Raw genomic sequence first — 21,270 nt, forward strand, 5'->3', positions numbered from 1 at the left:
TTCAGTAGCACTATATTGCCATCAATATTTTCATCGAGGTTTTTACGAGTTCCAACAAACGTAATTGAAGTAATTAACATTTAAAATTCTTATTTTTCTTGTTCATTAGAAGGGCTTAAAGAGGAATTGAGTTCTAAGAAAATCTTTTTGGCAGTTCCACGTATTATCAGTGAAGGGATCTGTAGTGCAAAGAAATCTGAACTATCTGAACTTATTGTCATGGAAGGATAGTAGTTAATGCTTTTTTATTCCGATCATCCAGAATTTTGAGAGAATAGCCTTCGTTCGGGGAATAAGGCTGAAAACATATTAAGAGAGAATAGCCGTCGTTCAGTGATATAGTAGTCAACACTTGATAGCTCACTAATTCAGCCTTTACTTTTATTATTGAATGCTCTCTTCACTTTTTACTGAAGTGTGTAAATTATTATGTCACACTCTTTAAACATCATCCCGTCTTCATTAGCCCAGGTTAGGAGCAGAACAGTAGGACGTTAAACCCCATTTCATTTCATTTTAAACATCATACCAAAAAGATGTGTATACATTTTTCACATATTTTAATAAACCTCTCGCTACAAACATGACGTTGTTGTTTAAAATGTTTTTCAAATTGTCGCCATTCCATGAAGCTGTCGTAAGCGATTTCACAATATACATGCAACCATTGCAGATGGCAAATAAAACCATATCAATCTTAATTGTCTGAATTCCAGATCTGTCAAATATCTATAGAGTGTGGTTCAAATGTTGCTGTTATGAAATCCTTAAATGTCAGATAACTCCTCTTCAACTAATTGCCCCATTATATTAGACCTTTAAAAGTGATATTTGACCAAAATCTTAAAACCAACATCTATCTATATTAACACATCTCTCTGCACTTTTAGTTGTTGTAAATCACATCATCCGTCGATTGTGGATCGAGAGGTTTTACCAGTGAACATGTTTTCGTTGGTAGCGTTTGGCGTTCTCAGTAAGTACCTTTTATGATATTAATTAAATGGAGATATAAAAATGATTGAAATGTGTTGACAGTATTACCATCTCCAAGAGTGAGTGTGTGTGGGGTAGTTGAACTGTTAGGGTAAATGCCAGATTTTCCGACGTGGTTCTCCCTTGTCAGTGATGCAGGACGGAGGGGCTGACAAGGAAAGCTGTCTAGTCGTTCGGATGGAATGGAATTCGATACAAGAGTAGGCCGTAGTGCCGCTGTCCGGGCAAAATTTCCCTCATAGCACACTGTATGGCGTATGCCCGTCTTCATTAGCCCAGTTCGGAGCAAAACAGTAGGACGTTAAACCCCATTTCATTTCATTTCATTCGTTAGGGTAAATGCCTTTTGATTGGAATCTAATTTCCCGGGTTTGAATTCCAGTGAGGGTCTAACCCTGTTGAGTTTTAAGGTTCTGTACACCATAGAAGTATTATATGTTTAAAAGGCAGAAGACAGGAATTGGCCCGATTAGCACTAAAATAAGTCCTGACAGTTCGAATTCCATGTTAAGTCAGCGTCGAGACCTTTTATCCCCTTTCTATTCCTATATCCCCAGCTCTCTTCGGTTTTCCCGAGTATGTAATGCGCATGCTCAATAACTTATAGTAGGTCCTGGCTCGGTCCGGGTGTTGGCCGAGAAAATTCTCCTAGATTTCCCTACCTGGTTCGCCAAGGATGGTCTGGCAAGAAATAGCGTCTAGTCGCTCGGATGGGATAGAAATATGCATGGCACAATGTATACAATGACGTATGCCCTGCTTCAATCGCGCAGTTGTTGCATAAACGTGGGCCGTTGAAACCCCATGCCATCACTCATATCAGGGCATGTCATAGTATGCTCCCCGTTATCCATGTACGCGTGTTTGCGGCGTTTTCGCCAGCGAAAAGTGTTTCTAATGCAGATGATTTGCGAAAACGCGCGCGGGAACTCCTCAAAAACGTGTATATGGAAAACATGCTTTAGAATAAGGAACTTTTCACGGACTACTTTAAATCTAGTAAATGGGTCGCAAGCCTCGTAAATTAATGGCTTGTTCCATTTATCTCAAAATTTTCATACAATTTTATATATAACACGAGTTGGACATAACCGCCAGTGTACCTGTACAGTCAAATCACTCGAAAATTATTGTTTTTACCCATGAAGAGCTGTAAAGCGCTACCGCGTCATGGGTGCCCAAAGGTCGCTTATTTTGGAAAATATTGTCAATATGTAGTATTTTAACACCCGTCTAAATATCAATTATTCCTAGCATATAAATTATGTTTTTCAATTCAAGGTTTTATAACAAACAGTTTTGCTATTTGTCCAGAAAATCCCGCACTACATGCTGAAGAATGTGTTGATATGTTTGCCCGCTTTGGAAATGCGAGTCAGCAGGGACCAGAAGCTATTTTACAAATTTGTTCGTAAGTACACATATTAAGGATATAGCCTTATTTTGTTGTATATATACATGAATAAATAACTATATATATCTGATGAACTGTCCATCAAGACAACCACTCCTTTAATCAATATAATGCATTAAACCTGATTCAATATCCTAATTTATGTGCTTTATACATCAATGTAAAGGAAACCAAATTCGTAATTTGTTGTTATGTTTATTTAATGTCGGGGGGTTGGATGGCCGAATGATTAGCACGCCCGCTTTATCATACGGTCTGTCATTGAGTCAACTGGCGGGGTTTCGATTCCTCGGTTGTACGTGGCAAGGAGTAGGGTCGCCTGTCCAACCTCGTGGGTTTTCTCCGGGTCCTCCGGTTTCCTCCCACTGCTAAAGACCCCTACGCGCAAGCGAATTATTGAAATAAAATTGAACCATGTGTTAGTCCTGAAATGACCTAGTTTGTGTCGAGTGGATGTTAAACCCCATTTCTCTCTCTCTCTTATTCAATGTCAATGTATATATTTTTGCGCTGTCATTTAGTTCTGGGGATCACGTGGCTAAGTGGGTAAGATGCTGGCTCGCTAGCCTGGAGGTCCGGTTTTCGATCCCTGCATTGGCCGAGAAAGTTCATCCAGATTTTCTGGCGTGGTTTCCCCGGTTGTACGTGACAAGGACTAGGGTCGCCTGTCCAGAATCGTGGGTTTTCGCCGGGTCCTCCGGTATCCTCCCACTGCTAAAGACCCCTACGCGCAAGCAAATTATTGAAATAAAATTGAACCGTGTGTTAGTCCCAAAATGACCTAATTTGTGTCGAGTGGACGTTAAACCCCATTTCTCTCTCTCTCTCTCTCTCTCTCTCTCTCTCTCTCTCTCTCTCTCTCTATTAAAGTCGCTTATTTACTATTTTATTTTAAAGGGAAATATATGATTGTTTAAGAGAAATGATAAATGATTGTGGGGTATTTAGTAATATGGGAATACAACAGATATCGCCTGAAGATTATGAAAGAATGAAATCTGGTATAGACGTAGTCTGTGTTGGTGATAGGTCTACAAGTAGGTACAGCAATTTATTAATAACAACATTTGATAACTGTAGAGGGATATAGGGGGCTGTTCCCCGATCTCACACTTATTTATAGCGAATAAAATATCTCATTTTTAAAAATTCAGAAAGGACAGTACATTGTCAGGTGTGCGATTACCAAGTTACCTGACTTTTAGAAAGGGTAGATTAGTGTTTCAGGTTGACTATAGTCAAAGTCAGCTGATTTAAAATGGCGCTCGACGATCAGCATTATGAATGTAATTTTGTTATTGTATGAAAGATTGTGAAATGATTTATCTTCGCCAATTAACCGATGATTATTAGAGATACCAAATTTATATGACCTTGGCAGAACCATTATTTCTGACATTTTTCACAGGCCAGATAATTATATACTTGGGACCACTCGTTTAAATGTCTATAAAATTATCCTGATCACGTGATAATATGGTTTAGCTAATTAGATAATTATATATATTATCGAAGTGATAATATCAAATTAACTCACACAAAAATGTACATCCTGCCCCTAAACAATTTGAAGCAACATTTGGAAAACAAATTATTCTTTGTGGGCGTATAAAAATGGAATACCTTTTAACAAAGAGGTTATATTACATGTAGAAGTCTTTGATACATATGAACATAACTAGTCATCTACTCATCCATTCATAAATTTGGGCTTGAAATGAATTTTGATAATTAAAAATAGTTGGTTATGGTAGGTATGGAATCGCAGTGTTAAAATATCTAAATCACTATTCGTTGGCAACTAGAAATGGACACAAATGGGTCGCAACTCATATAATAATGTAATATGAATGTATATAAACTAATTTACGTTCAATCGTTTCTATCTTAAATATTGGATATCAGGAGCCCATTTTTTCACGGTAACTTGTCTACGATATCACGTGGACGTAAAACTCCGGATACGAACGTACGATTCTCAATAGAACTCCTGAAACCTACCTATATATAAACGCCCGGTTTCATTAATATAATATTATATAATTTGTTGTCAATAAATATGCATTTAGAATAATTTGGACTTCTCTCAATTAGGCTAACTCCTAACCTTGTCCGATGAGAGTTACTTACCTTTGCCAACTTCCTTTGCAATTAACAATTTATGGGATTGGTCGATAAAAATAACACAATCATCAAGGGTTGATAACTTGAAAACGTGCCCCCCCCCACCCGATAGATTAACCCAGGGGTTAGTGGAGTAGAGCGGAATGAAGAAACAGATGACATCAATGAAAGACAGAGATCGCTAGCACCTTTTGTTTTTCCAGAATGTAATAATTTAATATTAACATGCACATGTGAACTAGATTAATTTGTTATTTGGGAAAGCTAATGTTGTACTGTTAAAGATACATTATGGGAGATTCGGTAACGAGTTGGCAGTTCTCACTATAATAGTTAAAAACTAGATAATGGAAAGGCGATTTGGTGAAAATTTCATCAAATTGATCCACTATGAACCGAGAACTAAGCGACTAAAATTCCCATATACCTCGGTCATCATTACTAAAGTCAGTACGATAAACAGCATAGTCTCGATTATCCATTTAATAGTTAAATCGAGAAGGAAAGTTATGCAGTAAATCGGCTTACAATCCACTAAAGATCACAGGCTAGCGCTGCCATCTAGAGTCGATTATGGCCTGGATAGGTTAATTAATGTCTAATTAATAATTTAGATAACATTTCAGGCCTAAAGAAAGACCTGATATAGGCAGATTTAGCTCTTGCATAATGCATGTCAATATTCTGTCATTGAAAACGAGACGAAATACCCATCAAATATTTCCCTGACTTAATTATTGTTGCAAATATTTTAACCGTGTGAAAAGCATTAATAGCAGTATAATTATTTGGCTGGAAGATTAATATGTTAACTACAACTCTACACCAGGCTATAATAATAATTATTGTGCAATATCCGTTTATATAGAAACAGTCGATTAATTAGCTTCGATTATTCTATATTAAATAATTACATGTATGTTAACAAGTTTAATTATTATTTCATATAAAGAATATATTAGGGTTAGTTACTCGCGTGGACCGTACTGATTGGAGTTTAGATAATAAGTGACCTCATCTCTTGACCCGCGTGACTTAATAGATGGTACTATAACATAGTTATTTTTGGAAGATGACAATGCGGTTCATATCGGAATTCAATATGTAATACTTTCTATTTTTTCTTCTAAAACACAATTGATTATTTTTATTTATTTTATTTTTGTCACATCTAACTACAATTAAGCATATAATCCTACCTGACACGAATCATCTATGTTAAATTGAAGCGCTAAAAGCTGGCTATGCTCGACATTTTAAAACGCAAGAGGTTAACTTAACGTCATGAAGATGAGGTTTTAGCTATTTTCTTGCAGCTAACTGCAGCTATGAAAAGCCAAATACAATTTCATTAAAAAAAACAACTCGCTTAAACCGCGAAGAGGATAGATTTACATTAGACTGCCCATTGTCAGAAAATATTACTGCTGAATTTCCCGATCGTCTGAATTTTGAGAGCATGGGTCAGAAGTACGCTCGTATAAACAATTAATTCGAATAAAAGTGGATAGAAGTAATTCAGATGTCTCCTCTTGTCAGTTTAGAAAATTAAAGTTGTTATTCTAAAAATAAGCGAAGTAATGTGTTTCATTCCTTACATCAGTAGTATTATAATTCCATAATATGTTCAACCGCTTCGCCGCCATATTGGATTTAACAAAAAAAAAACCCCAAAAAAACCCTGCAAATCTATACTCAGTCGATATTTTTATTCCGATTTTCAAAAACTCTTTTTTTGTTTTGTACCTAGTTCAGGTGGCAACAAATCTTAGCGAGCCGATTTTTGTATTTCGATTTTGTGTACTTCTGGTTTCACTTTGAATTTTGTTCGAGTTTTGACCTTCTATCTGGTGACCTAATCTTTCAATAACCCTTGACCATTGTATATATGATGACCCTGATGTCAACTACCATGCAGTCAACATAAAAAGGACAGGATTTCCGGTTTTATTAAGAATTCAAAATGACAGTTTTTTCCGTTTTAATAGGTATTGGATGTTACTAGACTCAGTAATTCATGGTGTAACTTGAGTGTTGACGTGACATGTTGTGACCTGACATACCGAAACACGTCAGTACTCCTTAGGAGTTCTAGTTAAGCTTGTTTTCTGTCCACCGCTTGCAAAATGTGGGCGTATTAGCCCGTTGGTGAAGAAATTTGTCTTTTATAAAAAAGAAATATAATATGTTAAAGGAAGAAAATACCTTCTATTGAAACCTCCAGTGTGTTAGTCAACTGGCTTGGTTTCGATTCCCCGGTTGTACGTGACAAGGAGTTGGGTCGCCTGTTCAACCTCGTGAGTTTCTCCGAGTCGTTCGGTTTCCTCCCACTGCTAAAGACCTCTACGCGCAAGCGAATTATTGGAATAAAATTAAACCAGGTGTTAGTCCCGAATTGACCTAGTTTGTGTCGAGTGGACGTTAAAACCCCGTTTGTTTCTCTCTGTCTTGTTAGGTGACGGCAGTATTTTATCATTATTTGTTAACAATACTTTGTTTTATTTTTAAGTTCTCACTTTATCATTCCCTGTAACCTTTTCGCAGTGGTGGGATTCACCATCCAGATTTAATAGAAATATTGCTGTTGGTCAATTTCGTATGACTGACTTAATGCAACCCTTCTTTACTATTACAAGGAGAAGAGTCACGTCGACAACGGACGTGTATGAAGTGTCAATCATTATCGAATATTTCTGCCAGTTTGTGAAAAAAGACAAAAACCGATAAAATTAGTATAATATCATGTTGTAATTAGTATTTCCATATATAGGCTACAGGAGGATGGTCGTTAATAACAGGTGATATTATTAGATATTCAATATAGATAAGTATTATTATTATTATTATTATTATTATTAAATCATTTCATGTTACAGATCATGTTGTTAGTGATATATCAAAAAGAGCGATTGCCATAGGTGGGTATTATACATTATTTTATCAAAGACTCTGGTCAACTGTAAGAAAACTCCTGAATCCTGTGTAATTTCAACAATTAAATTATTATACAGACATACTTTTAGTTTTTAATACATAAACATTTCAATGTGATATACTGTTATATAAATACGCTTTTCTAATACATACACATTTCAACGTGATGTATCGGTATATAGATACGCTTTACTTATACATAAACATTTCAACGTGATATACCGTTATATAGATACGCTTTTCTTATACATAAACATTTCAGCGTGATGTATCGGTATATAGATACGCTTTACTTATACATAAACATTTCAACGTGATATACCGTTATATAACGTTTCATAGCGTGCATGGGCGACCACAGGAAATAACATGCCAAGGTGTGTAAATATTATTATTATTATTAAATCATTCATATTACAGACGATGTTGTTAGTGATATATCAAAAAGAGTAAATGCCATAGGTAGGTATTATCCATTATTTTATCAAAGACCTTAGTCAACTTGATTTCACAATAATAACATGTCAAGGTGTGTAAATATTATTATTATTATTATTAAATCATTTCATGTTACAGGTGATGTTATCAGTGATATATCAAAACGAGATGATGACACAGGTAGGTATTACTCTTATATCCCCTAAAAACCCTGGTGACTTTAAGAAAAGCACTAAATCACGTTAATATATATATATATATAATATATAGAATGACATTATTTATGAATGACATTATTTATGAATAGTCCCAAGACGGACGAAAAGTACTTTAAAATGTTATTAAACCAGTGTTGAAATCAGTTTGTGTCGGCATACCTTTTATCTTCACAGCATTTACCTTGAAACAAAGTAGTGCAGCTTTGCGGTTGTGCTAATAATTTTGGATATATATATATATATATATATATATATATATATATATACGCCAACAATTTCATGTGGACTTATATTGACCTCGCCCCTGTGGACACTCTACAGGTCACAATTTTTATCTGATCATGACTAAATTTGGGCTCCTGTCGATATTGGCATGTATCGGACCGTAACTTGATGGGTTATGGCCCATGATTGTACGAAAAACCATGTTCTTAGCTTGTGGACACTATAGAGGTCACAACTTTTATCTCATTTTGATGAAACTTAAAATATATGTTTTTAACCCAAAGATCTTGGTACCTTTCGATATTGGCACATACTGGACCGTAACCTCCTAGATTGTGGTCCCTGATTATACGAAAAAACGCGTTTAAGCGCGCGTTCGCTGTAGAGGTCACAAGTTTTATCCGATTTAAAAAAAGTTTAATCATATCACCGTTATACGATAATGACAGTTGAACCGAAAGTGCCTGACATAATGACAGTTCCCCGTACGCAAATAGTGTAAAAGCATGTAATACCAATGTGGTGGATCCTCTAAAGGTCACAATTTGGATCCAATTTTGATGAAGCATCCACTGCGTACTACAATCGCGGGCCGGTGGTGATACAAACTTCACCCAAAATGAAAAAAAGACAAACTAAAGCAACTCACGAAAAATGGAAAAGTTGAATAATTCCCCAAAGTTGTATGATACTATGATTGGCTAGGTGCTGCATGGGATATAAATGTAGGAACATCAAAGGAAAACACATTAATAATAGTAAATGCAGGAGAACCGCACTACACGTAAAACAAAAATCTACAAGATAAACCTGCGGACAAAACAGAAAATAGACATTGTACCAAATAAACAAATATCAAATCAAGTGAATGGATCCGGGGGCCAGCCGTAAGCGTTCACTGCGCTGTACAGTCCCAGGCCTGTAGTGACACAGACTTCACTCAAATTTGAAAACAATCAGGAATACAAAAAAGACGTAACAGAAATAATGCGACCGATCTTGCCAGTGGTCGTCTCCTCAATGGCGATAGTCTGCCAGTTGACGTCATGAGTTAGAATCTCGGAAAACGCTAAAATAATAAGTGTAGTGAGCAAACAGGAGCAAAACCCGACAACGAGAACATTCTGCAGTACGAAGGGTTAAAACTCTACTCTAATAGTAAGTGCAGGAGGACCGCACCCCTAAGTAACCATTTTGGTGAAATGTAGTACAAAGCCAAGTAAATCTAAACGACCTATTTACTAATTAAATAATAGGAATCACGTGTGTAAAGAATTCCAGTGTACTACTTACAAAGTTAAGCATAAGTCCTTATTTTTATAAAACAGAGTACAAAGAAGCAACTATGACTAGTCTTGACGGCGGTCTTCTTCTGAATGACAATATGTAAAGGCGGTAGATCGCCATTTGACGTCATAAGTTAAAATGTAAATAATGTCAACAGTAAAAAGGGCGATAATCGAGGGAGAACTACGCTGAAAGGTTTAAACCCTTACAATTAGGAACAGATGGGTGTTATTCAACTATGTCATTTCACATAATAAAATAAGCTATACGATGTACATATAAGAAATACTAACGGGGTATAATGAAGAAATAAACTATAAACAAATATACTTCACAGTAACTCTGGTCAGTCAGATCACATGTAATTTAGGGAGTTGGTCTTATTTAATAAAATTGAATCATATTTCAGTAGGTGATCTTGATTTCCGGATTACCCGACAAGAGTGTTATACAAGATTATCGGAATGTGTCCCATATCTGTCAGCTATTGCTTCTAATTTATCAGACGCCTCACTAAGTGAAATGTGTATGTAAGTAAATTTCAAACACGAATCTCTTGTGTTACTGTTCTCTTTTCTCCAGGAGAAACGGTGCTTCAGTGAGTAAGATAGTGGCTCGCTAACCTTGAGGTCGCAATGTTGCATCTCTTTTCTCCAGGAGACACGGTGCTTCAGTGAGTAAGACGGTGGCTCGCTAACCTTGAGGTCGCAATGCTGCATCTCTTTTCTCCAGGAGACACGGTGGTTCAGTAAGTAAGATAGTGGTTCGCAAACCTTGAGGTCGCAATGCTGCATCTCTTTTCTCCAGGAGGCACGGTGGTTCAGTGAGTAAGACGGTGGCTCGCTAACCTTGAGGTCGCAATGCTGCATCTCTTTTCTCCAGGAGAAACGGTGCTTCAGTGAGTAAGATAGTGGCTCGCTAACCTTGAGGTCACAATGCTGCATCTCTTTTCTCCAGGAGACACGGTGCTTCAGTGAGTAAGATAGTGGCTCGCTAACTTTGAGGTCCCAATGTTGCATCTCTGCATTGGCCGAAAACATTCATCAGTAATTTCCTGCATGGTTCCCTCTTGTCAGTGGTGCAAGACGGAGGGCCTGCTAAAGGATGCGTATAGTCAGTCGGATGGGAGGAAAAACCGAGAACCATTTCATTCCATTTCTTTGTTCTACATGGTAATGTGTGATCAAAGCAATACATATCATTTAGGAACATATATTCTTGTTTTTATTTAAATGTAGTTCAGAGTGATATGGGATTATATATAAATGTTTTCTTTTATTATTATTAAACATCTAGGCATGCAACTCAAGCTATGACTTGTCTGGAAGAGTTTTCATCTAAATGTTCAACCGTTTTTCCTAATATAAAATTATCAGAGTTGGAAGACAGTATTGTACCACTGAGAGTACTGTGTAAGTACTTATACTCATGTTGCTGCCGTCTAGAGGGTCATTGGGGATGGTTGAGGAGGGGAGGGGGCAGTTGGCATGGACTTTGGTAAATGTTTTATTGATTTTTTAAAGTGAAGGCGGATCCATTTTATGTATATTTGTATATCCATATGTGTTTAGTTTGAAATGAGGCTTTCATTTCTCGTCTGATCAGGGCTTGTAAATAATCAGATTGCACAGATCTGGGTTTCTGTATTTAATCCACGTACGTTTTACTAAAGTAACTTTGTGTATCCAGGTTATAGAAGAGTATGCGTACATATTTCAATACCTCTGATAATGATATACCATACAAACACCAGTGTCTGAAGTATACTATCCAGCTTTCAAGTATATTACATTAGCTTGACCTTCCAAGAGTAGCGATGATAGTTATTAGGTTTTGAAATATGATGTCTGTCTTGTAATTTAAACAATGATCCTGATTCAACAATAGTCTAAAGTACATATTTTCTTTCTATTAATTTCATGACACCATTTCTATCCTCAAATAACCAGGAACAGATATTCTCACCGTACCCTTTCTATTTCAGGTAACCAGGATAACAATGAAATAGGTATGTCAATAATCTGAATATATTTAGCTGAGGAAGTTCCTACCGATTATTCCTTTGTTTTATCCCCTTGTCAGTTGTATCTGGTGGAGAACCTAGTAAGGAACAGTATTTAATCTTTCAGACCAGTTGATAAACCAAGGTCTGGTGTACACTTTGGTATGCACTTAATAAAAAGGTCTGGTGTACACTTTGGTATGCACTTAATAAAAACCGTGAAGGTTGGATTTCGATGAAGAATATGTGGAAACATTTAGTTTACTTTCAAACTATATATTCTATATTGATAAACTGATAATTCAATTCAATCCACGAACCCCAGGCAACAGATGGTAGCTTCAGCCTAGACTGTTATTTTCATAGTTTATATTACTATCTAAAGAAACAAATATTCTCAACATACTAGAAGACTTGAGGCCACAATAAACTATATCTTTTTCAACATTGTCTATATCTTTTTTTATAATTAATTGATATGGGTTGTCTTTCTGATTGTAAAACAAAGACTAGATGTTTGAATGTTTTACAATAATCAGCGTTATGCCTCAGTTTGTTACTAAATATTGTTAATACTTTGTATGCTGCAATTATTAACCTAAGCTGCTGTTTATATTTTTAAATATTGAAAGATGGCTGCTTTAGCAAACCAACACATTAAATTGACAATTCTACTTGATAGGTCAGTCATTACCTACCATTTCTGGTCCTTGGTGCAGTCTGTGAAAAAAAGGCTAGTATTCCAATATATGCCTCAGGTATAATCCTTGAATGCCTCAGGTATTCTGATATTGACTGGTGACATTAATTTGTATACTAAAATTTTAAAATCGCTCGAAAGGATCGCCTGTGTGCCGATTCACGGCCACTATGATTCTTCTCGGCGAACCATTCGCCCGATCGATCGAACCTATCTAGCATGGTAGATATTTTCGGCCAAATATTTTACGTCAGCGATCAATTCGTCGGCTGACCCACTCGTCTACCACTATTAGCCGTATGGTACATGCAGTGGTCGAATAACCTGTCAGACAAATTAATGGACAGATTCTGTTTGCGTAGCTTTATTGTTTATTGTATTTTTTCAGCTCTGTCACAATATCAAGAAAGAGGTATAAATGTTTTAGATCTTTTTTACATGACCAGTAAAATTGCTACTGAGTTCATGACTTTCAATGAATTGGTCTGCATGCAATTTTACTTGATCAATTATACCTTGAAGTAAGTTGTTCCCCAGATGAATTATCATTTAAAATGAAGATTGAGAGATCGTTTGTACACTTGATAGATCTCCATGTACACGGCTTCACATTGGAATTACCTAGTGGTCGAGAGTGTACACCGCTTCACGTTGAGATTACCTTGTGTGAGCACCTTTTGAACCTCGTGGGTTTACTTCTCCCACAGGAAAGAACCCTGCATGCGTGCCAAGTATAACAAAATAAGTTAACCTGTCTGCGATATCACCCTCGTTGGAAAAGGACGTAAAACACCAACAGCAGAAGACATTCATTCAAATGTTCATAATGGAACTGCTGGGACGGCTATTCTCTTCCATATAGATTTCAAATTCCATTTAAAAGATACTGTCAACCATTTTAGGTAACACTTATTTTATTGTACTAATATTTTTAAGAACATGTTTCTGTTTTCATTTTCAGATTTAACCCAATCTAACACTTTTAATACGAGGGCTACTGAAAAAAGTGAGTACTTTTTCATACAAAACAGAGACACCCAAACATTTCATGTTTTTATCTGATTTTTCAATTTTGAATTTAAACCTGATTTTCTTCAAATAAGAAATAAATCTATTTCAGAATGCCAGGAAATGGGTGAATCATGTTTAGCTATAGTCGAATCCCTTGGTATTGCACGAGGTCAAAGAGAAGTAATGTGCAAGTAATTATATTTCTATCATTAGAAATAAAATCAAATCAAATCAAATGAGGTTTAACCTCGACCGGACTAATGAAGATGGGTATACAACCATAAATGTGCTGTGAGAGTTAGTGTCTCTAGACAGCGGTGCTACATACGTCTCTTGTTTCATATTCAAAAAGTCGAGAGTTCTTTTTCATGTACAATGTGCTGTGAGAGTTGGTGTCTCTAGACGTCTACCTACGTCTCTTATGCCACTGTAACTTCTCTATCATTAGATACATTATGATATTTCTATTATTAAATACTATGGTGTTTTTATTAGACAAGTTTATTTGATGATACTCAAAGTTGCCGACCATATTTCTAAAATACCGACTGTAGATCATTCAAGTAACTCGTATAGAATGTCCAACCAGACAATCAATGACGCATCATCGGAAAATGAATCTAGTTCTTTTAGCGTTCGAAAAGCGCCGTACGAAATGTCTGGACCTGGAAACTTTCTTGACCTTGTTTGATTGGCAGCACACCCGGTAAGTCGTATCGTGAACTATATGGTGATACTGTTTAAGTTATATACAACTTTGTAAGGCTATTCTGAGAACATAATAATGATGATGTATACATTAAACATTATTGATTATGTTCTGATATTTAACTGCCCTATATTTTGTATTGACTTGCCCAATGGCCCAAGTATTGTCGTAATGTTCATTGTTCAGAGTTCGCTAGTGAACGAATTTCTGGACTTTAAATAGCGTTTGCGGTCATCCAATTTTCAAAATCTTCCCGTGGAGGACCCCCGGATCCACCTCCATCCGGGTGGATAGAACACCCCGCACCTCACCATAAAGAGTTTACTGCAGGTTTCTTGTATTTATTTAATCAAACCTTGCCCTGGATACATTTGATGAGATATTAGCAGTACTATATAAATCAACGATAAAGGGGTAATTTTGTAATGTTCAATGAATAATGGAGATCAAAAATATCTTCATGACAACTTTACTTGAGATCTACAATTGAAGTTGATAGTGTTACATAGTCAAATTTTGTTTGTGTGAATTTTTTATATCTTATTACGCTTCATAATGCTCCCTTCATAATTAGGTTGGGCAAATATATTAACATATAATGAATAACTGATGTTTCAGCGGAATAAGGAGTATGCTAAGTTGTCTCCAAAACGTTTTGACTGAATGTGCAGATCAACTACAAAATTACAATGTTGATACCATGATGGCTGCATACCAACAACAACTTGGTATTTACTGTAAGTAGTTATTAATATGGGTTTGATGATAACGTTCTTTAGAAATGCAACAAAGATGTATGATTGTTTGTATATCTAGAGACATTTAGATTGTTCTGTCCTTTGGTGAAAATCTACTGAATATACCATATTATAAAACATTTATCATACAGTAAAAATAACATACCCTGAAGATCTCAGTAATATCGAGCTAAACCCTATAGAAATAACATACCCTTAAGGAGTTTTAAAGATCCCCACAACATCCTACAGAAATAATGTAGATCGTAAGTTATACCAAAGCAATATCTAAATTATGGTTGTCAATATTAAAATAAAAACACTGATAAGCATTGAGATTTAAACAAAGAAAATATATTCTTATCATATCTCTTCTATTTCAGGTAACGGCAATGAAAATGAAATTGGTAAGTCAAGAATTTGAATATATTTAGTCTTATATAATTATATTAACAGTATATTGATTGACATTTATAGTGAAATATAGGATCGGCCCACCTGTCAGGTCATTGACCAAGGCCCACACAAGTACGCGCCGTAGTCGCGTCACGAGCGCGGCGAAGGCGCACAGGCGCCCGAGAGGGGTCTGAGGGGGGGGGGGCTCTCCCCAGGAAAATATTGAACATTGACAACCGCAAACCCATTTTTTTTTTGTGTAGTTTGTCAGTCATTTTTTTCCTATCTTTTCTTTCTCCTGTCCTGTGTCCTGTTCTCTCCTTCCTTTTCTTTCCTCTCCTTTTTTTCTCTTTTCTTTTTTCTTTTTTTCTTTTTTCTTTCTCTTTTTTCTTTTTTCTTTATAGGCTTAGGCCCACTTTTTTTTAATGAGCTTAGGCTCACCTGTCACGGACAGGTGGACAGGTGGGCCCAGTCCGGCACTGGGATTGGTCCGATAAAAAACCGTTTGACTTATAGTTCACAAAAGCGTAGTTGGCTATCAACAGTGTCAGTACTGGTGAATCCATGTGTTGCCGGATAATGAACCTGCATTTACATGTATTGCCGTCCTGGCATTGGTTGATCTTTATTGAATTGTGTCTGCTGGAAATGGATTCACCAGTGTTATGACAACAAACCTTAGAGCGACGGCTCTGACACTCATGCCCTCATCAGTTAATGCAATGGCGTGTTCTCGGTCTTTAGGTGTCAACGTTTGCATATCTTTTGTCTTCCATTGAACTGTAGGAGTTGCATTGATCCTTTCTCTATAATTATTTCCACCTGGACTGAACTTCAGAGAAAGACCGACATTTATAATTTACAAATTAATATATACATTCACTGTAAATGTTGTTTTGATCAGATAACATAACCATTTTTTAACATTTACCGATTTTCATCGGCATTGAAACGATCCAGGATGCCTCTTATTTGCACAAGCTGTTGCATCTCCTTCAGACAGTGGTGTATAGTTTCATTTCCAAGTAACCTGACTGAGTTTTATCGTGAAAATTTAATTCTGAGACTTACTCATAGATAACCAGTTTGATTGCTCAATACTTTTAAAAAATACAAATGTGCAATTAATTAATAGTCATCTATTTATTTTGGGATTTCGGCGGGCGACACCAGCCTCGCTGTTTGCTTGTTAAATTATCAATATTATTTGTAGGTGGACCAGGACCTATGTCAGGTGGACCAGGACCTATGCCAGGTAGACCAGGACCTAGGCCAGGTAGACCAGGACCTATGGCAGGTGGACCAGGACCTCAGCAAGGTAGTTTAATGTTACTACATTTGTTTATCTAATCTAGATATTAGTACTTACTTTTTATTACACAATGGAGCTGACATTGCATGATTTTCAATTCTCCTAAAAGAGGTTTAACATTTGTGGTATAAGACTTCTGATTCACATATGAATTTGCCACTGTCATTCTCAAATTCTTCTGCTAAACATTCCGACCCTTGTCACGCCTACCTTTTAAAGTCGTGGATATACAGGTGCTGTTCGATTGTTTTCATAAAAAAATATCGAATTAAATTTAAACACACTAGGTGAATACTTGTTTATTTTAGCTCCAGCTGTATTCATCTATTTCTTAAATGAAATAAAATGAGGTCTAATGTCCTACTGTTCTGCTCTGACTTGGCTTATGAAGACGGGCATATGCCATACAGTATGATATGAGTGACATTGTGCCCAGACAGCGGCGCCACGGCCTTCGCCTATATCGAATTCCAATTGTCAAGGGATCTCTTACGCGCACGCTAATCCAACCCGAACAATTCTACGTTGTCCCTGGACAGGCCCTCGATCCTGCATCACTGACAAGCCCAATGAACTTTCTCGGCCAACGTAGGGGTAGAACATGTGACTTCCAGGTTAGGGAGTCAATGCCTTACTCACTGATCCACCGTGGCTCCCGATTTCCAAAATATTGACAGAACTTTTTTTATAATCTAATTATCAAAGTTTATATCGTCCTCGGTTACCCAGTGTACTCATTCCGTTCTACTCCACTATACTCTGGGTTAATATATGGGGGAGACACGTTTTCAAGTTATCCGCCCTTGATGATTGTGCTATTTTTATCGACCAATCCCATAAATTGTTATTTGAAAAGGAAGTTGGCAAAGGGGAATAACTCTCATCGGACAATGTTAGGAGTTAGCCTATTCTAAATGCTTAATTATTAACAGCCAATTATATATACTGAGCGCCATTGAAAACGCATCACTTAGTTTTTCGTATAACAAAATGATCCTGTAAACATACTTTATTTATTTTGCTTCTTATTGTGAACAATATTCAAATGGGAACACATCAATAACAACACATTTGTACACTTATGGATGTTTAATCTGTAATCAAGGGTACAAAGTCAGAGGGGTCAAAACCAAAAGTACGACACAGATGTCAGTAGCGCGTGTGTCCTCCACAGGCCATCATTACGGTAGGCTACAGCATTAACGCGACCCCTGCAAATGTGTAGGGCGGTCCGGTGATGAAATGTGAAGCCTCCCCACACCATTACACTTCCCCCATCCCATCGATCCGTTTCGAAGACGCAGAAGTCTGCAAGACGTTCCCCAAGACGTGTCCACACACGTTGACGGCCATCAGCGTGATAAAGATGAAAGCGACTCTAATCACTGAAGAGCACACTTTGCCAGTCTACTCTTCACCATGTCTGGTGTCCTTGAGCCCATATCAAACGCCGCTGACGGTGATGATCCAACATAAGGTCGTCGTGCACGGAGTCCTACTTCTCTTAGACGACGTCTTACGGTGTTGGCACTTACTGGTCCTTGTCTTCCGACGACTGCTGCACCTGTTCGAGTCGCTGGGCGGAATCTGTCACGCAGATGAGTGACCCAGATGTAGCGGTCTTGAGCCTGGGTTGTAACGCGTTGTGGACCAGGGCCCTTATTCACGAAAACTTAAACTAAGATACAATCGAAATTTTAAGAAATACTGCAATTCGATTGGCTTACGAGTAAAATCAATTTGCATATATCCAATTTGCATATTGGTCAGCCAATCGAATTGCAGTATTTCTTAAAATTTCGATTGTATCTTAGTTTAAGTTTTCGTGAATAAGGGCCCTGGACGTTGACGGTCACGTGTTGATCCAGTAACTCGAACACGTTCCACCAACCTTACAATAGTGGACTGATGACAATTGAAGTTTCTGGCAATAGCACGTGTAGACATGCCAGCCCTGGACATTCCCATGGCTTCATTCCGTTGATTTTCAGTAAGTCTCGGCATCTCTAGCTCGATTCCTTCACACGTCCAACAACAAATTCACAGTTCATGTACTGCACATTAAGTTAAAAACATACTTTTAAAGGGCTCACACACAATGCTGCACGCGAATATTGGGGTTTTCATGTACATCTCGTGCATTTTTTTTTTGCACACGGGCCGATATTTTTTTGTGTTTGGGAGCATTGTGTGAAACAATAGTTCATAGTATTGCATAATATTATACATACAAAACCACCTAGTAATAAAATATTTGGGGAAAAAAAGTGATGCGTTTTCTATGGCGCTCAGTATATTATGTTAATGAAGACCAGACGTTCATATAATAATGTAGGGTCGTTAGTTTTATTTAGATTCGTTCGTTTGTTTGTTCCCGAAATGTTATGCCCACGTGATATCGTAGACAAGATATTGTGAATCACATTGCCAAGTATAAGTTCAATAATAATATACATAACAGAATTACATATTTCAGTCAAAGAACGAATAGTAATAAATATAACAAAAGTCAAACATACATTTTTGAAATCAACAACACATACTACAGATTTTGATAATACAATTAAATATAAATAAATTATAAATATATACATTATTTAAATAAATCATAAATATATAAATAAATTATAAATATATACATTATTTAAATAAATCATTCAGTAAATGGACATGAATATGGTTATCCACCCTTATAAAAACGAAGGCGAAACGATTGGTATGTAAACTGTTTTCTGATTGGTTCGTAGACTGTAGCTACATTCTAGGTCAGGGCAGGTAATTTGAAATCGTGGAAACCCTATGGATTAACCCAGGGTAAGTTTGTCAGGGGTATCCCACAATGAAATATATTTATCAGTGTGTTTTTGTAATGACTGAAGATGTAAGGTACCATTTATTATGGTACAGTTTTGAGCTAATCTAGCCCAAACATACATGTCTAGAACCACAGTCCTCACGGCCACGCCCACCGCCAGACAGGCAGACTTAAATTCTGATGATACCAGATGTACATGCATTGATACCATATAGTGCGATTGCATCCCCCCCAACCTCTCAATCGCCTGGTCTATTATTATTATATAGAAATATCATCAATTATCACTGGAAACTATTTTGATGAAAAATTCCCCATGTCGACTATTAGCTCTCAGAATATATTGCAATATGTATTGAAGTATATTTCAAAAGTGTTTTACCTGCAACCGGTCCAACTACTTCTTTTATTTAGTTCTTTCCCACTGTGAAAATAAATTTAATGAATGCGGACAATATGGTGCTCAGTTAGAAGCGGCAGGTGCGCTGGACCCAGTCGCCCGTTGTGGGTAAGTATAACTTTTGTGTTTCTAATAATACCAATAATCTTTAGAGACATTTAGTAACTCGATGGAGTAATAAACTATAATACATACTTATAGAAAACAGCTTCTCAAAACTTCGCCCTAATGATTTAGTACCTGTTTCTATAAGTATGTGTTATAATTTAAAACAATTATACCATTTTTTCATTCTGCTTAATTGGTCATCACTAAACTAAGAGAAAGTGGTGTAAACATTCAGTAACTTGTCAATAAAACTAGAATGTATTAAGGCTATTTATAACCATGCGCTTCCTTAAACATGTTAATATCATGGAGCTAACTACTTGGAGGGGTCATAAAAATACATGCCTTTATCAAAATTTAGTTTTTATAACTTTGATGTTCTCCACCTGTAAATTCCACCGATATGTGCAGGTGGGTAGGTCAAGGGTCATACAGGTATATAGAATATAAAATACTTATATTTTACAGTGTTATGAGACAACATGTTGAGTGTAATGATCAATTACTAGCAGATTGTGGTTCAATCATGCCTGAAATGATTAAACAGCGTTTAGCAGCCGCCGGTCAACAATACAATCAAACATGTAAGTTAAAAATGTTGATGGTATAATTCATTGTTCTTTGTTTCAGTTGTATCATACTAAGCTTATAAATTAACAGGATGATGACTGTTGTGACCTGTGGAGGGATATGATCAATTGGTACCACTTACAATTATTAGAATTGTTTTATATGACAAGAAGACTGATCCTTGTGTGTTTTCATTCCCAGTGGGACAACTGGCCTTTACAGATTTTCATTTATTATCATCACTGGACCTCGTCCAAAATAATTTCGTTGCTGAATTTTGCTAAATGCTTTCGGAACATATCCCTGCTTCAATAATGGGCATTTTGTGTTCACACTAAGCACTAATAAGCAAAATGATCGATACTTTATGAAATTATCAATATGCAATTAAAAATGAGTGTCATCATCTAATTACTGTTTCAATTTACGGGGAACATCAGCCCCACTGTTGACTTGTTTATATCTGTTGTGTACTTATACAAAGCCTGATAGATATATACACACTTGATAGCTATATAGGAAACCAGAGTGTTAGTATTTTATTGAAATTTAGCAGTTATGTTTTATTGGCTGATCTATTAGTAGAAACCCCTCTGCCAGAATACATTACTAATAGAGAAGAACATTATAACTTAAAGTACTAAATTTGAAAAAAATGGTTCAAAATTTTAATAGGAATAAGGATTGCTTATTCATCACAATATTTTATTTTCCTTTTTTATCTTTTAGGTGTTAGATATGACCATGCAGGTAATCTATACAATTTATAAATTTCAGATCTTCTTATGTTGTTCGAATGGTTTGTCTAATCATACACTATGAGATATAATTATTGGTAAAATGAATAATCAAAATTTGCCTAAATGTCTGTCTT

The 21,270-nt window shown here is 36.4% G+C and overlaps 1 protein-coding gene across 8 annotated transcripts in view; it reads left to right on the plus strand.

Annotated features, from left to right (window-relative positions):
- The first annotated feature begins 861 nt into the window (after positions 1 to 861).
- Positions 862 to 21,270, plus strand: part of LOC126824165 (uncharacterized) — a 29,920-nt gene continuing 9,511 nt past the window's right edge. The window contains exons 1-18 of one of the 8 annotated variants that reach the window (XM_056101861.1): positions 862 to 976; positions 2,278 to 2,407; positions 3,308 to 3,447; positions 7,411 to 7,452; positions 7,889 to 7,930; positions 8,045 to 8,086; positions 10,046 to 10,166; positions 10,933 to 11,048; positions 11,621 to 11,644; positions 12,727 to 12,750; positions 13,300 to 13,344; positions 13,459 to 13,540; positions 14,677 to 14,795; positions 15,179 to 15,202; positions 16,405 to 16,509; positions 19,733 to 19,826; positions 20,295 to 20,410; positions 21,126 to 21,146. In XM_056101861.1, coding sequence (XP_055957836.1) covers positions 946 to 976; positions 2,278 to 2,407; positions 3,308 to 3,447; positions 7,411 to 7,452; positions 7,889 to 7,930; positions 8,045 to 8,086; positions 10,046 to 10,166; positions 10,933 to 11,048; positions 11,621 to 11,644; positions 12,727 to 12,750; positions 13,300 to 13,344; positions 13,459 to 13,540; positions 14,677 to 14,795; positions 15,179 to 15,202; positions 16,405 to 16,509; positions 19,733 to 19,826; positions 20,295 to 20,410; positions 21,126 to 21,146 — 1,318 coding nt within the window. In that variant the 5' untranslated portion in view covers positions 862 to 945. The remainder of the gene's footprint in view (positions 977 to 2,277; positions 2,408 to 3,307; positions 3,448 to 7,410; positions 7,453 to 7,888; positions 7,931 to 8,044; positions 8,087 to 10,045; positions 10,167 to 10,932; positions 11,049 to 11,620; positions 11,645 to 12,726; positions 12,751 to 13,299; positions 13,345 to 13,458; positions 13,541 to 14,676; positions 14,796 to 15,178; positions 15,203 to 16,404; positions 16,510 to 19,732; positions 19,827 to 20,294; positions 20,411 to 21,125; positions 21,147 to 21,270) is intronic. The other 7 variants (XM_056101863.1, XM_056101867.1, XM_056101862.1 and 4 more) reach the window with 7 other exon arrangements.

Source organism: Patella vulgata, chromosome 6, assembly GCF_932274485.2.
Source record: "Patella vulgata chromosome 6, xgPatVulg1.2, whole genome shotgun sequence".
Lineage (NCBI taxonomy): Eukaryota > Metazoa > Mollusca > Gastropoda > Patellidae > Patella > Patella vulgata.